The sequence below is a fragment of the Mirounga angustirostris genome, unplaced genomic scaffold, assembly GCF_029215605.1.
Source record: "Mirounga angustirostris isolate CCGP_5_RB_7025 unplaced genomic scaffold, mMirAng1.0.hap1 SCAF_15, whole genome shotgun sequence".
In the NCBI taxonomy this organism is placed as follows: domain Eukaryota; kingdom Metazoa; phylum Chordata; class Mammalia; order Carnivora; family Phocidae; genus Mirounga; species Mirounga angustirostris.
In genome coordinates, this window is record NW_026991723.1 from 292,308 (window position 1) to 311,274 (window position 18,967).

The 18,967-nt window shown below is 48.3% G+C and overlaps 1 protein-coding gene across 7 annotated transcripts in view; it reads right to left on the bottom strand.

Annotated features, from left to right (window-relative positions):
- Window positions 1-1,997: 1,997 nt before the first annotated feature.
- The window catches only part of IARS1 (isoleucyl-tRNA synthetase 1), a 67,801-nt gene continuing 50,831 nt past the window's right edge, over window positions 1,998-18,967 (bottom strand). For 5 of the 7 annotated variants that reach the window (XM_064579674.1, XM_045882064.3, XM_064579678.1 and 2 more), the window contains 8 exons: window positions 18,597-18,709; window positions 16,167-16,262; window positions 15,102-15,278; window positions 14,146-14,251; window positions 10,062-10,187; window positions 8,513-8,656; window positions 7,758-7,910; window positions 1,998-2,495 (listed from right to left, as the gene is read on the bottom strand). In XM_064579674.1, coding sequence (XP_064435744.1) covers window positions 2,413-2,495; window positions 7,758-7,910; window positions 8,513-8,656; window positions 10,062-10,187; window positions 14,146-14,251; window positions 15,102-15,278; window positions 16,167-16,262; window positions 18,597-18,709 — 998 coding nt within the window. In that variant the 3' untranslated portion in view covers window positions 1,998-2,412. Of the gene's footprint in view, window positions 2,496-7,757; window positions 7,911-8,512; window positions 8,657-10,061; window positions 10,188-12,566; window positions 13,004-14,145; window positions 14,252-15,101; window positions 15,279-16,166; window positions 16,263-18,596; window positions 18,710-18,967 lie in introns of those variants that run through there. The other 2 variants (XM_064579675.1, XR_010407797.1) reach the window with 2 other exon arrangements.

Genomic DNA, 18,967 nt, shown 5'->3' on the forward strand with positions numbered 1-18,967 from the left:
TCTGTAGTTAAGAGTCTGTTTCTTGGGGCGCCTGGGTGGCTCAGTCGTTAGGCGTCTGCCTTCGGCTCAGGTCATGATCCCAGGGTCCTGGGATCGAGCCCCGCATCGGGCTCCTTGCTCAGCCGGGAGACTGCTTCTCCCTCTCCCGCTCGCCCTGCTTGTGTTCCCTCTCTAGCTGTCTCTCTCTCTGTCAAATAAATAAATAAAATCTTAAAAAAAAAAAGAGTCTGTTTTTTGGTTTGTCTTTTTTTTTCCCCATTTGCTTGTTTTTTTCTTAAATTCCACATGAGTGAAATCATATAATATTTGAATTTGTCTATTTCACTTAGCATAATATTCTGCTAGAATTTTGTTTGAGATTACCTTGAATCTATACATCAGTTGGAGAGAATTGTCAATATTGAGTCTGTGGATCCATGACCTTGTTATGAACTGAATTGTTCCTCAAACCTCATGTTGCAGCTCTAACCCTCTGGTCTGTGATAGTTTCTCAGACATTCCTTGTTTGTGATGACCTTGACAGTCTGGAGTCAGGTACTGTGTGGAATGTCTCTCAATGTGGGTTTGAGATTTTCCTCATGGTTAGACTGGGGGCCGCAGAGCCATTCTCATCATACCGAAAGCATACACTACGGTGGCCAATGCTAACTTCTGTCACGTGGGAAGTAGGTCACCAAGCACCGCCCTCTCCTAAGGAGTGGGGACTTAGGGTGCACCACCTGGAGGGGAAGTATCTACAGAGTTGTTTGTTACTTCTCTCTCAGTCACTGATATCAGTATGGACTCATGGAAATTTATTTTATACTTTGGATTTTAATCCAATACAAAATTATTTTTTTGCTCAAATTGTTCCAGCTTTGGGCAGTGGGAGCTCTTTCAGGCTGGCATCTGTCCCTTTGACATTAAGTATACCTCAAAATTGTGGTAACAGATACCTAACATTTACCACCTTAACCACCTTTACGGAACCGTTTAGTAGTGTTAACTATATTGACAGTTGTGAAAAGACCTCTAGAACTTCTTAATCTTGCAAAACAGAAACCGTTCCACTGAACAAGTCCCCCTTCCCCACCCTGCTGCAGCCGAGGTTGCTGGATTCCTCTGGGGACCTCACAGACCTGGGATCCTGGAACACTTCTCTGTGCTTGTTTCACTCGGTGCAGTGTCCCCAAGTTGCATCCTTCTCTTCAGAGACTGCTGGTCAACTGTGCGTATATGCTAGATAAATAACGCTGCGGTGAGGCTGGGTGTGCTGAATCTCTTCGAGATCTGGGCTTCAGTTCTTTGGGGGTACAGATCCAGGTTGCCAGATCACTTTTCATTTTTTGAGGAACCTCCATACCGTTTTCCACAGCGACCATATTATACATTCTCACCAACAGTGCACAGGCGTTCCAATTTCTCTGATCCTGACCAACACCTGTTCTTTTTTTTTTTCCCTTCAACTTTGTGGAGTTGAAATGCATTAATCGTAGCAGCCAGAGACGCACCATTCCGTTCCCCTCCTGAGACCCTGACGCAGGAGCATGGTGGATAGCCTCCTGCCAGGGCCCTTCCTTAGACCGACCGAGGTGTTCGTGCTGCAGCTACCCTGTCTCCCGGCGGCACCCAGCCACGGACGGACCAAGGCGGGCGGGCGAAGCCAGGTCATGTCTGCCCACCTCGACTTTTTCCACGAGGAAGCCCAGCCTGGCCAGGACGTTCCCAGGTTGCCCTGCAGGCTGGGCTTTTCTAATCAACCCTCCCTCCTTCCTCTTCTCTGTCCACACGGGCCTGCCCCCTCCCTTTACCCCTCATTGTGTTTCCCCCAATAAACTCCTGCAGCTGATTTTGTCTTGGCATCTGCCTCTTCGACACACAGGATTTTGGGAAGAAGTGAAATTAGATGTTTAGCCCACTGTCTTAAGAAAGAAGTCACTATGAAGTTTTTGCGTTCTTTAAAGATTACACATTTCAAGTTTCATTTGACTATGGGAAAATAAGTTACTTCTAACACATTTATTATCTGAGAGAAAATTTATTTATTCTAATTTACTGAAACTTAAAATATTCCATCAAATTACCCAGGAAAATCCAGGTAGCAGAAATATTTAACACATTTCTTCAGGACATCTCAAACAAGTTTTAAAAGGCCACAGAATGATCTATAAATCTGCCACTGAAATCACTTCCATGTTGTGCAAGTGCAGAAGTGAGCAGAGGTGCAGTCTGCCCTCCCTGTGGCTGCGCGGGAGTTCAGGTCACGTGTAAGTATGACTGTGAGGTGCCAAGTCACCTGAGGAATCATCCCCATTTCAATTGTGGACCCAAAGCAGCAAATCATACGTGCCCCAGAAGGGAACATCTTCCGTGTGTGTGGGGGGACAGGCACGTGCCAGGGGAAGGCCGACTCCGCCACATGGGGGACGAATGTTAGAAGTCTGCCGTCGTTGGTAATACAGAAACATACACAGTCTTCATGTTCAAAGTCTTCATGGGGATTTCTTCCGTAATTTCTAGAATGGGAAGATCAAAAAAAAAAAAAAAAAAAAAATGTTCTACCTGTTCTGTATATTTAAAAACTGTTGACTGTGGATAGGATCTGGCCTCACCCTAAGGAGTCTGGTCTTTGTCCCATCTCCTAGGGGACCCTCTAGACGCTTGGGACTTCGTGAGTGATGGGAGTGTTTTGTTTATGGTGGGCCCTGAATACCCCTCATAGTTTCTGCTAATGAGGTGACTCACGTGACTTAGGGCAGACGCTTTCAGTCGCGTAGTACGCCCGCGTAGAAACAGTGCGGCCGGGTGGCCAATGAACCAGCTGTGCCAGGTAATGAAGCCGCACTGCAAACTCTGGACCGCCCAGGCTTGGGGAGCTTCCCAGGTCGGCAACACACTGCGTATTACTGCCACACAGCGGGGCCAGAAGGAGGGAACACTGCCCACGACGCCTTGGGAGAGGGCAACTGGAAGCCCCATGTCTGGACCCCTCCCACATTTGGTCCTCTGTACCTTTTCCTATAACCTAAGTTCAGCAGTTTCCAGTGAGTTCTGTAAATCCTGCTAGCAAATTACCAAACCCGAGGGTGATTTTGGGAAACCCACTGAACTTACAGTTGGCAGAAGTGACAGTGGTCTTGTGTGGCCTCTTCCCTGAGTTTGTCAAAGGCGCCTAACTCCCTACAGTTTGGGCGAAGTCTTGGGCAGACCTTCTGGAGGAATGCCCCTCAACCTAACTAGCCCTGCGTGCTGGCCAAGACATCTGCATACCCTGCCCCAAACAGGTGTTTCCTAGGCCCACAGAGAACCACCATGGTCTCTAAATATTAACTCCCTACAGCAAGAGGAATCGCCGTGTTTGGGTCTGGGGAAGTATGAGGGGGCATGGTAAGCCTGTAACATCTTACGAGGCCAGAACACAGAGTTACCAAAACTGAAGGCTCGTGTAAGAGAATATGGGAGCTGATACAGCCAATGACAGATACGCTGAGCATCTAAAAGTATAAAACAAATGTAACTGATTAAAACACACTGAATAGAGGGCACCCGGGTGGTTCAGTGGGTTAAGCGTCTGCCTTTGGCTCGGGTCATGATATTAGGGTCCTGGGATCGAGCCCCCAGTCAGGCTCCCTGCTCAGTGCAGTCTGCTTTTCCCTCTCCCTGTGACCCTCATGCTCACACTCCCCCTCTCTCAAAAAAAGTAAAATCTTCAAAACACACTGAATAGATAAAAACCCAAAAAGAGAGAAAAGAAAACCTTAAAATGCTCTTTGCCCACTGGGGAGGCATTTTGCTTCGAGCAGACCTGAATTCAAAGGGAGGGACCAACATTCTCTACAAACAGCTCTCGTCCCAGAAGGAATACGACATCGCTCCTGAAGCTGCCTCTGTTGTAGATAACTACAGGGCCTGGAGATGATACTGAGCATCTCGTGAAACAAGCAGGAAGCCACTATGTGATCCTTCTAATGTACCGAATTAGTACTATTTTACAAAAGACAACACTGAAAGGAGAAACACAATGAAAATGAGGCTGGGCAGAGACACTGGGCTGGAAAGAGCCCCAGGCTTCTCGGGGATCAGACCACTGAGCCTTTGAGGTCTCAGGGCACGGAGAGGTCGCATTGGGACCACAAGCAAGGCCTGCTTTGTGAGCCACAGGCAGAATCTCACAAACATGGTGGTGCCCTGGTCAGTGTCGACCAGGTGCCTGCACGAACACAGAACCAGAGACAACGATGCCTCTTCATGTCCACGGCTCGGCTGCCCCTGGGAACCAGCGCACATGGGGGATAAGAAAGCGGAGGTAAGTTTCACCCACGCAGAACAAGACAGAAGAGCCAAGTATATTGGAGGCAAAGTGAAAGGAGCCTGCTGATGGGAGGACAGCCTGTGGACATCACTGGAGGCAGACAAGGGCCCAAACAGGCAGGATCTTGTGCGTCCAGAGATGATTCTGAAGCATTAGCTAATGGTGAGCCATGGGGACTCTGAGCAGGGACACCATCAAGGGAGGAACACACCGGAGACAACTCTGGTAGAGGTGGACTGGCCGCTTCGACAGAGGATGGGGCCCTAAGCCAGCGAGGGTTGCAGACACAGGGAGCCTCTGAGAGCAAAGTGGAGGCACAGAGTTGTGTCTGGTTAGAGAGGAACCCGGGTACAACGGAGGCTTGAGTCTAACAACGGAGCAGAGAATTGTAAAGTGTAATAGAAAACATAAAAAAAAAAAAAGCTGAGCAAGGGAAGAAAATGAGGGAAATCTCTAGGCCAAAAATCATGAATCCCAAGATGTACCTGAACATTTTGGTTTTCTGTTGGTCCTGGTGGCCTAAAGCTTTGGCACTAAAGGTTATCAAAGTGAGACAAGAAAAACCCTGGGGTCTACAGACTGGGAAGTCCAGTGAACCGTCCTCCCCACAAATGCTGGGGCCTCGAATAAGGAACCCACAGCAAGAGTGCATTTCAAACAGATCTCTCACCACCGAGAAGACAGTTAAGAGAATGCAGGGGGTCTGAGTCATGGCCTTCCAGAAGATGTGCCCATGTTCTATTTCCCGGAAACTGTCTGTGACCACAGAGGCTGAGGCCGGGGTGATGGGGTTACAAGTTCAGGACGCCTGGAACCACCAGAAGTGGGAAGAGGCAAAGACCAGATTCTGCCCTGGAGCCTCCAAAGAGGACGCCGCCCTGCTGACACCTGGCCTCTGGCCTCCAGAACCGAGAAGACACTTGGGGGTCTCATAGCCCCGGCTTATGACAATCTGTCTGGTCAGCCTCAGCAAACCCTATGGAGAACCTGCATCACTCAGCCTTGCTGTGGGCCAGGGACAGAGAGGACACAGCCCCATGAGGCTCTGGCCCTTGTGCTGTCCAAACACTCTCTGTGGCCCCAAGTCACTGAGTTGAAATGGGCTTGGGTTGACAGCATCCCCAAACAACAACAGAGATGCTCCTTTACACGCAGCTTCAACAGAAACACCACCAACTGCTGTCGTCAGGATTCTAGAAACAACCAAAGGTTTACAGAAACCACGCGCATGCCACATCAAGAAAAAGGCAACTTGTGGTAGGAAGGTCTGTGGTTGTCCCACTTGGGCTTGGCTGCCCAGCCCTCCCAGCCCGAGGACCCCGTAGTCCCAGGAGGAACAGAGCAAAGGCACCGTGTGTGTTCTAACCCGACCGGGGGCCGTCTGGGGGGCCTGCAGAGGGTGCTTGTCTCCGTTTTGCCGAACCTGGAACTCAGCCAGGGAGGAAAATCGCAGGCATCACTGGGAAATACTGTCAGGCAAACAACAAGCCCACAGCTGCTGCTGCTGGTGCAAGGTCGCAGATGCATCATGTGACAGAGGGCTTACAATCGGGGGGGAATGTTGAGGACGGCGCGATTCGGAAAGCCGCAAGCATGCCCAGGGCAGGATGCACACACAGAAAAGTGCCGGGAAGACGCCAAGCTTTCAATTCTGAACAAAATAAGAGCTTTTCTGGCCAAATCTGGCTGATGAGGGCCGAGCTGAGGGGCAGTGAAGACATCCCGAATAAACAAAAGCACCAGGTGTCCGGCACCACCAGAGGGCCTTGGGCGGGGCAGCAAGGACGCTGATGGTAACCGCCACCTGATGCCGCATGTCTGGTTTATAACTCTATTTTCTGTTTTCTAGAGGATTTAAAAGACAAATACATAAAGCACAATTAAGAATTTATGTTTTGGGACACACGAAGCAGTTTCCCCGACAAGAATACAAACAGGGGCAGAGTTTTTGAAACTAAAGTCAAACTGGTATTGATTCAAATCAGACCGTTGTTAATTTAGGATGTTAACTGTAATCCCTGTGGTAAACACTAAGAAAATAGCAAAAGAGAAATACACAAAAGGAAGTGAGAAGGGAATTGAGATAGTGCGCCTACAAAAAAAAAAAAAACCAACTGGACACCCAAGGAGGAGGCAATTTAGGAGGACACGAGGGAGAAAACAGGTACAAGACTTCCAGAACAAAAATCCCAGCAAAATGGCACAAGTCCTTCCTGATTAGTAAGTACATTTTTTTTTTTCTTTAAACCAGGGCCTAACCAGCCTGGAGGAAGGGATGTACCAGGTCCAGCCCTGCCAGGCCCTCTCTCATCAGAGGAAGAAACAGAGAAGCTGGGGTCATGGCCCAGGGACACAGGGTCCCTGGAGACTGAGCACTAATCACACAGCTGCAGAACAAGTCCCATCCCCTGTGGGCTCCTACAGGACAACAACAGGGTTAGAGCCGGAAGACGCAGAAGCATGGACACCTCTGATGCCAGACAGACACACAGCCTCACCCCAACTTTTCACCTCAGGTCAGACTGTCAACAAAAAGCCACGAGGCATCCTGAAAGGCAACAGAACCACTGCAGGGGGAGACACAGCGACCTTCACACTAGGCGCAGACGCAGCAGAGCGGCAGGGACCAATCACCAGGGTTCACACACCAAGGCTCTAGCGGGTGAAGGAGACGCGCTTGGGGACTGATGGGCAGTGTGCGCACAGAGGTGGGTGTTCTGAGACGGAGTGAAGAAGCTCTTTTACCAAAACACGTACACATTCAAACTGCAGCGAACCAAAGACAAGACATAACTTTGGGCACTTTTTCACCAGCACTGAGGTGCCAGATCCCGTGAGAGCGTCCAGCAGACCCAGGCTGCAAGGCTGAATGAACAAACAGGTTTGAGTTATGGTGACGGGAGGGATGGCCACACAGAGAAGCTGTTTGGAGAAAGGGCTCCAGGCGCAGCCACGCGATGGGGAGTGCCCTGGCGGGTGACAGGGATGAAGGAAGAGAACGGGGCTGATGGGGCCGGCAACTCTGGGACGCTGAGACCAGAGTGGCTTTGGGGAGAGGCACACGAGCCGAGCCAGGGGCCGCCGCCGCCCCCTTCCCGAGTGACCGGGCTCTCCGCTCTTGGGCACTCGCTGAGAAAAAGCCTGCAGGCATGCCCTGCACGCGGTGGAGGTGGCAGCACAATGCCAGATACGAGCTTCCCACGAGCTGCTGTTTGACAATATTGTCATCGTTCGATCCTTGGGGAAGAGAATGATCTTAGAATCAGCAAACGGTGCTAATTTATCTAGAAGCATGTGTTTCTAATTGCTTACCAATATACTCTTAAGGTTATTTTCAAAAGTGAAAAGCAATCATCCTTTTAATTAATTTAACACTGTAGTATGGCAAATTTCTGGAGAAAGGGGAAAAAAAAAAGACACCAGAAAACCAGAAATGAAGCAGATGTAACACAATCTGTCACCTCACCGTGTGTCTGAGTCTCGTTCAGAAACAGCTTGAGCTTCCTGCTGCGAAGGCCAAACACCTTGGCTGCCTCACACAGAAGGCCCTGGTGAGTGAGTCCGTTCTGCCCACGTGGGTTTTCCAGCAGGAGCGTGCCCACCGTTCCCTTCACACACTCTGCGGAAGAGACCACCGCTGGGTCAGGTCCCGAGAGCGCACCCCCCTCCCTGCCCCCCACTGGCCGCCGGCCCCTGTGCAGAGTGGAGGCTCCAGGAGCCAGCAGGGCCCAGAGAGCTGGGCATCCAGTCTGCAGAGGGGAAAGGGCAGGGAAAACGGAAATCCCAACAGGTATAAAGGCCCGCAGCTGGGGAAGAGATGCTCCGTAAACACATGCTGTGCACGGTGAGGGCCCAATATATCAAGGAAAAATAAATATCCACCTAGTCTGCTGACCGAGGCATAGATGTGCACAACAGATTTCAAAACACTTTCCAGGAAAAAAAAGTAAGGCAAAAAACATGTAAGTGGCTCGGCACTTAGTTCCACTTCATTTGACAATAATGTTTATGTGCCAGTTTACCCCATCTCCTGACTGCCGATGGAGAGTGTTTCCACATAAACACACCAAGAGAAGCAAGCCTGCGTGTGCTCTCCAGGGCAGATGGGAGTGCGCACCTTAAGGCACCACATCCGAGGCAGACCGTGAAAGGAAACCCCGACGCCAGCCCCCCACGACCCGCCGGCCGCCGGCGCAGGGTTGGCGGCTGGGGGGGGCGCACCTTGAGGGCCTGCGTTCAGGAGCTGCAGGTTGATGTAGTGGCAGAGCGCAGTGCTGGGGCCGTCCACCACAGCGGGGGCAGAACCCGCTCCCACTCTAAGTGTTTTCCCACTAAGACTCAGTAAGTCGGTCTGGTTTCGTATTTCTAGAAATAACAACAAAGAGAGCAACGACAAATCACTCTTGCAGGCTATACAGTGCAGAGCTGAAGTTATTCACTTGTTTCTCCTTAATTATTAAACTATCCTTTATCTTTGCAGTGATGCTTTCCACTTAATTTCTCTTTATCAGATGAGGCTTAAATGACATGCAAATAGCAGACGTGAATGTTGCAAAACCGCGTAATAGCAATAACAAAAATACATGGCAAATTGTTTTTTCTTTTAGTATTTTCCCTGATATTATAGATTCTCTTAAAATCTCCTACGTCAGAACACTAAACTTCGCTGTGAAAAGAAGGCTTATACTAAAACATGGTAATTATAGTCAGAAGAAAACGGATCATTTGATTCGGGAACACATGTGAAAAACAGCAAGACACAGGGAACACATGCAGATCTCATTGACCTAAAACTGAACACTGCTGAGGGTCGCAACCGTGGCTGGGACAGGTCCCCGGGGAATAGGGGCTGTAGGACCTCCACTCTGGACCCGCATCTGGGCCGGGTCACAAAGGGTGATGGCATCTGACACCGCGAGCCTGCCCTAGTCTCTGCCCATCTGGCGGCTCCTCCATCACAGCCCAGCAGCTCGCCTCTGTTTGTTGGCCAATTACATCTCTTCTTTTAGGCTATTTAGAATTTCCTGAAAATGAGCATCCAGATTCTTACTAAAGAGGGTGTACTCATCTTACATGGCTGCCATTAAGAATCACAAACACGGGGCTTAGAGCAACAGAAACCTACTGGCTCTGATCCTGGAGGTGAGACGTCAAAATCGGGGTGTTGCGTGGGCCCTGCCCCCTTGGAAGCCTGCAGGGTGGCCCTCCCCATCCTCTTCCTAGCTCCTGGAGGCTCCCAGACGTCTGCTTGCAGTTCCCCAATTCCAGCTCTGCTTTTGTCATCACATGGCTGTGTCCCTGTGTGGTCCTGGGAACATCCCTCTTATCTAATCACACTGGCAACAACCCTGTCTCCAAAGGTCACATTTGGTGGTATGCAGGGGAAGGACTTCAACATGTCTCTCTCTTAATTTAGGCTCGTCTTACTGAGGATCTGGGTCTAGTAAGACACAGACACTATGCTTACTAAAGTCAAAGCACAGCAGGGTGTCTCAGAGGCCTGGACCCCAGCCCGTGGCCAACAGAGAGTAGACAGGACGGGAGGCTCCATCTCCTGAGGGGCACAGAGACGCTGTCCATCTGGGCAGGGATGAGGGCAGGTTCACAGTGTCAGATGCTGTCACCATCCCAGCAGGTGCACAGAGACACTGTGGCAGGGCTGCTGAGGGCCGGGCCAATCCAGACTCAGGAGGAAGGCATGGCTGTGGAGCAGAACCAATACCAAACGACCCACTTCGCGTCAGAGGACAGCTCCCGACTTTCTACGTACCTGTGGCACCATGGAGGACAGCCAGCTCGGTATTTTTCACACCAAAAATACTAGTAATAACACTCTTCAGCTTTAAAAGGTCCAACCTGTTATCGCCTTTTGGATTTTCCAGAAGCAATACTCCACCTAAAGAACCACAAATATAAGTAAAACTGAAGGAAAAAGAAGTTAAATTTGAAAGAAAAATCCAGGAAAACGCCACTTATATGTTCCCTCTGGTCAACGTCTGCTCGTGTCTTTTCCCCACTGTCTAACTGGATCTTTTTTATTTTTTTTAAAGATTTTATTTATTTGGGGCGCCTGGGTGGCTCAGATGGTTAAGCGTCTGCCTTCGGCTCAGGTCATGATCCCAGGGTCCTGGGATTGAGTCCCGCAGCGGGCTCCCTGCTAGGCGGGGAGCCTGCTTCTCTCCCTCTGCCTCTGCCTCTCTCTCTTTCTCTCTGACTTTCATGAATAAATTAAAAAAAAAAAATTTAAGATTTTATTTATTTGACAGAGAGACACAGTGAGAGAGGGAACACAAGCAGGGGGAGTGGGAGAGGGAGAAGCAGGCTCCTCGCCGAGCAGGGAGCCCCGTACGGGGCTCGATCCCAGGACCCTGGGACCATGACCTGAGCTGAAGGCAGACACTTAACAACTGAGCCACCCAGGCGCCCCTAACTGGATCTTTTTTAAACTGTGAATGGGGAGAGTTCTTCATGTACTTCGGACACACCTGGCGGGGGAAATGGTTTGTAAGGACCACCTCCTGCCTTGTAACTCAAGCTTTCATCCTTTTCACAGGATCTTTCACAAAGCATAAATAAATAAATTATTGGTCGGACAACATACTCTATATGGTTTCAATCCCTAAATGTGTTGACGAGTTTTATGGCTCAGCCTACAATCCAGCTTGGTAAATGTCCTGTGGGAGCTTGAACAGAATGTGCATTCTGCTGCTGCTGGGTGAGCTGTTCCATTAATGTTCATTCAATTCTGGTTTTCTGTCTAGTTCTTCTATCGATTGTTGAAAGAGGTATATATTCATTTCAAACTGAAACTGAATTTTCTCATTCTCCTTTAAGGCTGTCAGTTCTCTCTTTTGTGGTTTGCAGCTCTGCTGTTAGGTGCATCCACATTTGGGATCTTTATGTTTTCCCTGTGGTTGACATTTGTAGCATTACTTAATGTCACTGGTGACTTTCTTTGCTATGAAGTCTACTGAAATGAACATAAACATTCTTGCTTTGTTTTTTAAAAATTTTTAAAAAAAGATCTTATTCATTTATTTGAGAGAGAACACACACATGGCAGGTGGCGGGGCAGAGAGGAGGGAGAAGCAAACACCCCACTGGGCAGGGAGTCTGATGCGGGGCTCAATCCCAGGACCCTGAGATCATGATCTGAGATGAAGGCAGACGTTTAACTGACTGAGCCACCCAGGTGCCCCTTCTTGCTTTTTTTGATTAATGCTTGTATGGTATGTCTTTTTATTTTTAATCTAACTGTATTGTTATATTTGAAGACTTCCTTATATATTGCATATAGCTGGTAATGTGTTTTTCTAAGTCTGCCAATCTCTATTAGTTGGTCTATTTAGAACCGTTTATATTTAGTGTAATTATTTTTTTTTTCAAAATTATATTTATTTATTTGACAGAGAGAGCACACAAACAGGGGGAGTGGTAAGCAGAGGGAGAGGGAGAAGCAGGATTCCCACTGAGCAGGCAGCCCGACGTGGGCCTTGATCCCAGGATCTTGACCTGAACCAAAGGCAGACGCTTAACTGACAGCCACCCAGGCGCCCCTATTATTTTTTAAAAGTAATCTCTATGCCCGAGGTGGAACTTGAACTCACAACCCGGCGATCAAGAGTCACATGCTCCCTCAAATGGGCCAGCCGGACCCCTCCCCCATTTAGTGTAATTACTGACGGTAAACTTAAGCTTTCCCTCTTATTTTCTGCTTTCCACTTGTTCTGTTTTCTTTCTCTAGGCTCCCTGTGGGTTACATGAACATATTTTAGAACTCCCATTTTTATTTCTGTAGTGTTTTTGTGTGAATCTCCAGAACAGGCTGTTTTAGTGGTTGCACTAGGTGGTACCTCATCTGCACATAACAACTTGCCTACTGGTGTTGGCATTTGACCAGTTTGAGGGACGCACAGAAACCTGACCTCCCTTCCCTCACTTTGCTCTTCCCTACTTTCAATTTTCTTTTTTTTCTTTAAAGATTTTATTTATTTGACAGAGAGAGACACAGTGAGAGAGGGAACACAAGCAGGGGGAGCGGGAGAGGGAGAAGAAGGCTTCCCGCGGAGCAGGGAGCCGGACGCGGGGCTCGATCCCAGGACCCTGGGATCATGACCTGAGTCAAAGGCAGCCACTTAACCATCTGAGCAACTCAGGTGCCCCTCTACTTTCAATTTCCTTAAATATTTCTTGCATATACACTGAGATGTTATAGTTTTTGTTACAACCATCAAATAATTTAGAAAATTCAAGGAGAAAAGTCCGCTGAATTTACCTATATTTTGACTCTTTTTGTTGTTGTTTCTTCTGTCCTGATGTCCCTACATTTCTTCTTTTGTCATTTTCTTTGTTTTAAGAATTTCCTCTACCTATTCTTTTAGAATTAGTAATGCTAACAATGAACTCTTTTAGTCTCCCTTCATTTAGGGATGTCTTGATTTTCCCGTCACCATGAAAGAGATTTTGCTTGATACAGAGTTTTCGGTCGACAGTACTCCTCTTGTAGCATTCTGCCTTCTAGCTGCCAAAGTTTCTGACAAGAAATCCAATACTGTTCCAGTTGTTTTCCCCTGTAGGTTAGGGAGGCATACTCTCTCGCTGCTTTCAGGATGTCTTCTTTGTCTTCAGCTTTCAGAAGTCTGACTACGCCATGTCTCAATGTGAACTGAGTTTTTGGGTTATCGGGTATGGGGTTCTCTCGGCTTCTTGAATCTGTAGGTGTACATGTATTGCCAAATTTAGGAAGCTTTCAGCCATTATTTCTGATTACTTTTTCAGTCCTGTCGTTCCCTCTCTTTATCCCAGAATTCAGTGACAGAATATTAAACTTCTGTTAATATCCCATAGATCCTTAAGATTCTGTTCATTTTCTTCTGATTTTTAAAAAAAACTCTTTTGTTCAGACTGGGTAATTTCTATTGTTCTAGCTTCCATTTCACAGACTCTTTCCTGTCCCTTCTATTCTGCCGTTGTGCCCACCCACTGGGTTTTGTATTCTAGTCTTGTATTTATCAGTTTTAAAATCTTCATTTGATTCCTGATATCCACTTCTTAGCTGAGGCTTCCTATTTTCATTTGTTTCTTTTGTGTTTGTAATTGATCTGTGGAACATTTTTATTATGGCTGCTTTATATTCTGTCAGATAATTTTTTTTTTTTTTTAAGTAGGCTCCATGCTGGGGAGCCAAATGTGGGGCTTGAACTCAAAATCCTGAGATCAAGACCTGACCTGCCAAGGTAGGATGAAAGCCCCAGCTCACTGTGTGGGCTTCTCTGATACCACGAGGTGGTAGGGGCCTGAGGCTCCTGACAAAGGTCTAGCTCCCGACTTGGTCTTTGCCAGTGGGGCCAGTGGGGCCTGAGGCTCCTGACAAAGGTCTAGCTCCCGACTTGGTCTTTGCCAGTGGGGCCAGTTTCTTCTGTTGTGTTTGGCTGGAATAGAACAAATACTGTCTAGAAGTTTTCTGTCTTGCTAGGCTGCGCCTCTCCTGGTTCTCTGTCTACAGAGAGCAGGATTTTGTTGGAGCGTTTTTGTCTGCATTAGGCATTTCCAGGTTGCCGGCTTCTTCAGCTCCAAGTCTGGGATCTATGAGGCAAAAGGAAAAGCCAGCCCTTTTCTCTCCCCCATCACACCCAAGGTGTATGCTTGTACTTTGTGGGAAGAATAGGGAAGAGCATGTCTACTCCATCTTCCTGGAAGTGCAAGTCCAATCATTTACTTTTGTGGATTCATTTTGATGGCAATTAGAAAGAGAAAGTTGTATGATTTTATTAATTCTCTTATAATAGTCTTAAAGACATTCATAGGTTTAACTAAAAAGCAAAGCACAAGCCATGGGATTAATTTACTCTTACCTTGCTCGCTGCCATTTGTATAGATGTTAAGATTGACATATGCACAAGCAGGACCAGGCAGGGATGATCCTCTGGTGATTGTAATTTCCAGGTCAGAACCCTTTAACTAAGCACATGAGAGCGTGGGACTGAGTAAGTGTGGCACTGACCAGTGTCACCAACTAACATAGCAGCTACTTCTCACACCTAGAACTCTGTAGGATTCTGCGAGCATATTCAATCTCATCACTAAAACAGTCAAAAGCTTTGACTTTTCACGTTTCTCTTTTCACCTTGTTCTTTTAAAAACATGCAGAACAGAAAATGAAACCATCTTGTAACTTGCCCCACTGAAAAGACTAACAGTGACATCCAGCCCCTGCCTGTCTGTACCATCTGTCCCTTCTATAGAAAGGAGGAATGAAAAAAAAAAAAAGAAAGAAGGAATGAGACAAGGAATATATGGCAGAATCAGTGACTGATACAGAAAGGAACTCCTTCCCCTATTATAAATGACCTATTTCTGAATCATGGCCAGTATCTTCCATGTCCTGGTATCAGATTTTCATAGTTGCAACTAAAATGTGCCAACAAGAAATGAAACTGTAATTTTATGGAAAACCTACTACCACAAACATCAACGGCTCTTCAAATCAACTGTTGTTTGCTGTGCACAGTCAGTCCCAGAATCTACGACATCAACTTCTCTAGTTTCAGGAAAAGCAGGCCCACATAGCTCCTGGTCTCCTGGCAACCCTTACGTACCTCCTGGCTACCTTTCCCAGGAGAACTGCTGTGAGAACAGCTCCACCTTCCCTCCCTCTCCTCTCTGGACACCCCTCCCCAAACCCACCCAGTACTTCAGGACTGAGGACTATGCCAGTCACTACTGGGGGCAGAATATGAAGAGGTCACTCCACAAACAACGTAAAATCTAACCTTACATCTCTTCGCAGTTCAACAAACCCAGAACTCACCTGCGTTTCTTCTTGAATAAGGACTTTATCTGACATTGGAACTGGATACGGTTTCAAGGGAGCCTTTATAGTGGCAAATATGAACTCTGTGTGGCTTTCGATGACATTATTCAGATACTTCCCTTCAGACTTTGCTTTATAATAAACTGTTATTTCATCAGTTGGAACCAGATTGCACTGAAAGTACATACAGAAAATTTAAAAAGGAAGCACACTGTTAATCAAAATGTACGGTGATATTGAACAGGACTGATGACAGTCCTGTGCTGAATCATCATGGGAGCACACAGGCTCCTGCCCAATCCTCCTCTGAAACAAAGGAGTGACGGAGCAAAAACCCACTTACAAAACTCTGGACTGAGGTAGAGTTCACAAGCATTCCGGTACCTGCTGAAAGTGGGCTCCTGAGGCCCAGAACTACAGGTCTCAGACACGGACCTGAGGAGGGAGGGTGGGAGCCCCCGCCCTGGTCAGTGTGAGGGAGCCTCTCCTCGGAGCCGGGGATGGGAGACCTTCCTTGGGTAGAGGAGCCTGTGCTTTGGTGGGAGGTGGGGAAGCCCCTCCTCGGGGTTGAGGGATGGGGGCTCCTGGCTCCCTCACCTGGTGGGGCAGGCAACAGGCTTGGGCCCCTGCCCTGGCTCCCAGCTCCCCAGTGAGGAAGAACCACCCCTCTGTCCAGATCCAACAATGTCTCCCTGAGCTAGGAGCCCTTCCTCAGACACCCACTGTCCTCTCTGATGACCTGCGCCAGTAAGGAGAGCTATCTATCCGGATGATTCTGTGGAAACCCTGGGGAACTGAAAGAGGTGGACTAGGGGGACAGGTTGGCTGGAAGTTCCTGGTCAGAGAAACAAAAGAGCCATGTCCAGCTTGGGGCAAATGAGTAGGGAGTGGAAGGGGGCCTACTTTTCCTGCAGAGCACAATGTGAACAGACCATAAACCATTACTCAGTTAACAGTGGTTTATATTACCTGCCTCTCCTGTCCTACCCAACAACCAAAAAACCAAACAACAACAACAAAAAACACGAAACAGTTAGCTTGTTCTTAATGTGACAAACTGACCTTTTTGCGAAGTTTCTGGATGCGATTGATGACCTCCCGAGCCACTCCTTCATCCACCATTGACTGGTCAGGGGTGACATCTAAGAGAACCAAAACCTGTAGGAATGAAGAGTGCATAGCACGACAATCAAACAAGGAGGAACAGTTATCTCAAACTCGGTACAACTGTACTTAAGTTAAATTCTGAGAAGTCTGTCATGTAGCACTAATTATTCTGAGCAAAGGAGATAAAATTAAGCTAGTTTCATTATGGTTCAGGTGCTTCTTTGTAAGGAGCTATTCCTTCCACTGGGACAGGTCCAGCGCCTCCTTTTCTTCTGCGGGGGCCGCTCCCAGGATTAGGAGCGGTGAGTCTCCCGTGTAACTGCTCTTCGTCTGTGTGACGGGCAGTCACTGCCCTTGCAGGGAAGTGGGGTCGGGGCCACACAGCCCTTCACACCGCCAATGAGCCCGTGAGGGGCCCAGAGCAGCCCACTGTTTTCTTCAGCCAGGAGCCTTTTCAACCCTTAGTCCGTCAGTGTGATTCAAGACACGGTTTCTACAGGAGACCCCGACATGTTTGATAGGATTTAAACCGTCATCTTTGGGGCGCCTGGGTGGCTCAGTTGGTTAAGCGACTGCCTTCAGCTCAGGTCGTGATCCTGGAGTCCCTGGATCGAGTCCCGCATCGGGCTCCCTGCTCGGCAGGGAGTCTGCTTCTCCCTCTGACCCTCCCCCCTCTCATGTGCTCTCTCTCATTCTCTCTCTCTCAAATAAATAAAATCTTTAAAAAAAATAAATAAACCGTCATCTTCTTCCCGACTTCATCTACTTCCTACGCCATCTGTCGTGAAGGACGTCGATGACGTAAAAATGCAGTGTTGCCGCGGGCACAAATGTAGTGAGGACGTGGTGTCACCGCCCACAAACGGGAATACACTTGTAAGTCAAGCACCAGCTGCATGGATGTTTCTTTCTTTTCTTAAAGATTTTATTTATTTGTCAGAGAGCGTGAGCACAAGCAGGGGCAGTGGTAGGGGGGAGAGGGAGAAGCAGGCTCCCCGCCGAGCAGGGAGCCCGAAGTGGGACTCAATCCCAGGACCCTGGGATCATGACCTGAGCTGAAGGCAGATGCTCAGCCGACTGAGCCACCCAGGCGCCCCAGCAGGAACGTTTCTGAGGAAATTTAATCAGAAACTTGCTCTACTTCATGAGGGCAGAACTGGAGATGGGTGGCGAGGAGGGGCAGGGCCAGCCCAGCCCACAGTACATGAACTGTGTCAGCAATCTCAGAAGACCAGGACACTTCCTTCACTGACTTCGTCAGGCTGGCCGCCATCAGGGTGTGGGCTCTTCATGCCGTCTGCCCACATGGAGCTCGGCCTACATCTAATTCAAGCCACTGCAAAAGGCTTGAGGAGTTTGAGGAGGCTGGCCTTCCTCACATGGTACTCCCCACGTCCTGTGCACATGGTTATGCACAGAGGAACTCCCACAAGCCCCCCATGCCCAACCTAGAGATCTTATGACCTGTCTGCCAGAAAAGTCTGGTCAAGAGCAAAGAGAGGGGGCGCCTGGGTGGCTCAGTCGTTAAGCGTCTGCCTTCAGCTCAGGTCATGGTCCCAGGGTCCTGGGATCGAGCCCCGCACCGGGCTCCCTGCTCGGCCAGGAGCCTGCTGCTTTCTCTCCTGCTCCCCCTGTTTGTGTTCTCTCTCGCTGTGTCTCTGTCAAATAAATAAATAAAATCTTAAAAAAAAAGCAAAGAGAGATGCTCTGATCCATCACGACAAAAAGCACTGACCCCAGAATCCAAAACTGCTGTACATCCTCCTCCAGGATGTGCCTCCCCAACCTGACTCCACGCCAGGCTTCGGAAAGGAGCCCGTCTCTGTGCTCATTTCTACCAGATAACTTACCAAGCAGAAGAGTAAGAATTGGCTTACTTTTCTGTCTCTATGACTGGCTCATTCCTTGAAGGGTGGGGTTACGTCTTATTCATTTTTGTAGGACCCAACACTTAGGACAGTTGCAAGCAGAGGTGACAAAATGTCTATTTACATATATGCTAAAGAAATGCGCATGTAGGGACAGGGTGCCTGGGTGGCTCAGTAGGTTAAGCATCTGCCTTTGGCTCAGGTCATGATCCCAGGGTCCTGGGATTGAGTCCCACATCAGGCTCCCTGCTCAGCGGGGAGTCTGCTTCTTCCTCCACCTCTCCCCCCTGCTTGTACTCTCTCTCAAGTAAATAAAATATTAAAAAAAAAAAAAAGAAAAGAAATGCGCATGTTAAGAGCATACAATGGAATAATTTAATAAAGCCAATCTAAAATGAATATCTGGTTTATTGTACTCTGAGACCAGCTGTCAACACTCAGGAAAGGCACAGGCAAATTACCTTTTCCCCTTATGTTATCTTTTGGTAAAGAAACATTCTAGGGAAGAGAAAAATACCTGGGCATCCGAGTGCGCTTCATATCGCGTCGTCCCTCCTATCATCTGATCAAAGGTGTACAGGAGGCGGATGTCCTCTTCATGCAGCTCATGGCCTTCTACAACAATGGTTCCTGTTGGAGAAGCAATTGCCACTGTGAGTCAGCCCCTCCGCATCCTCCTCTTCACACCTCCCAGCTACAGCACATTATGCCAATTTTCACAGCATCAAGCTGCAGAGACTTCGAGAGGTCATGTTCTCCTGACTCATATCCTTTATACTTCCCCATACTGCCTTGAGGACAGTTAAACCACCAACGTCTCCCGTGTAAATGACTCCCCAGGTCCAAAGGCATGTGCTTCCCCACCATAAACACAGAGCAGAGTGATGT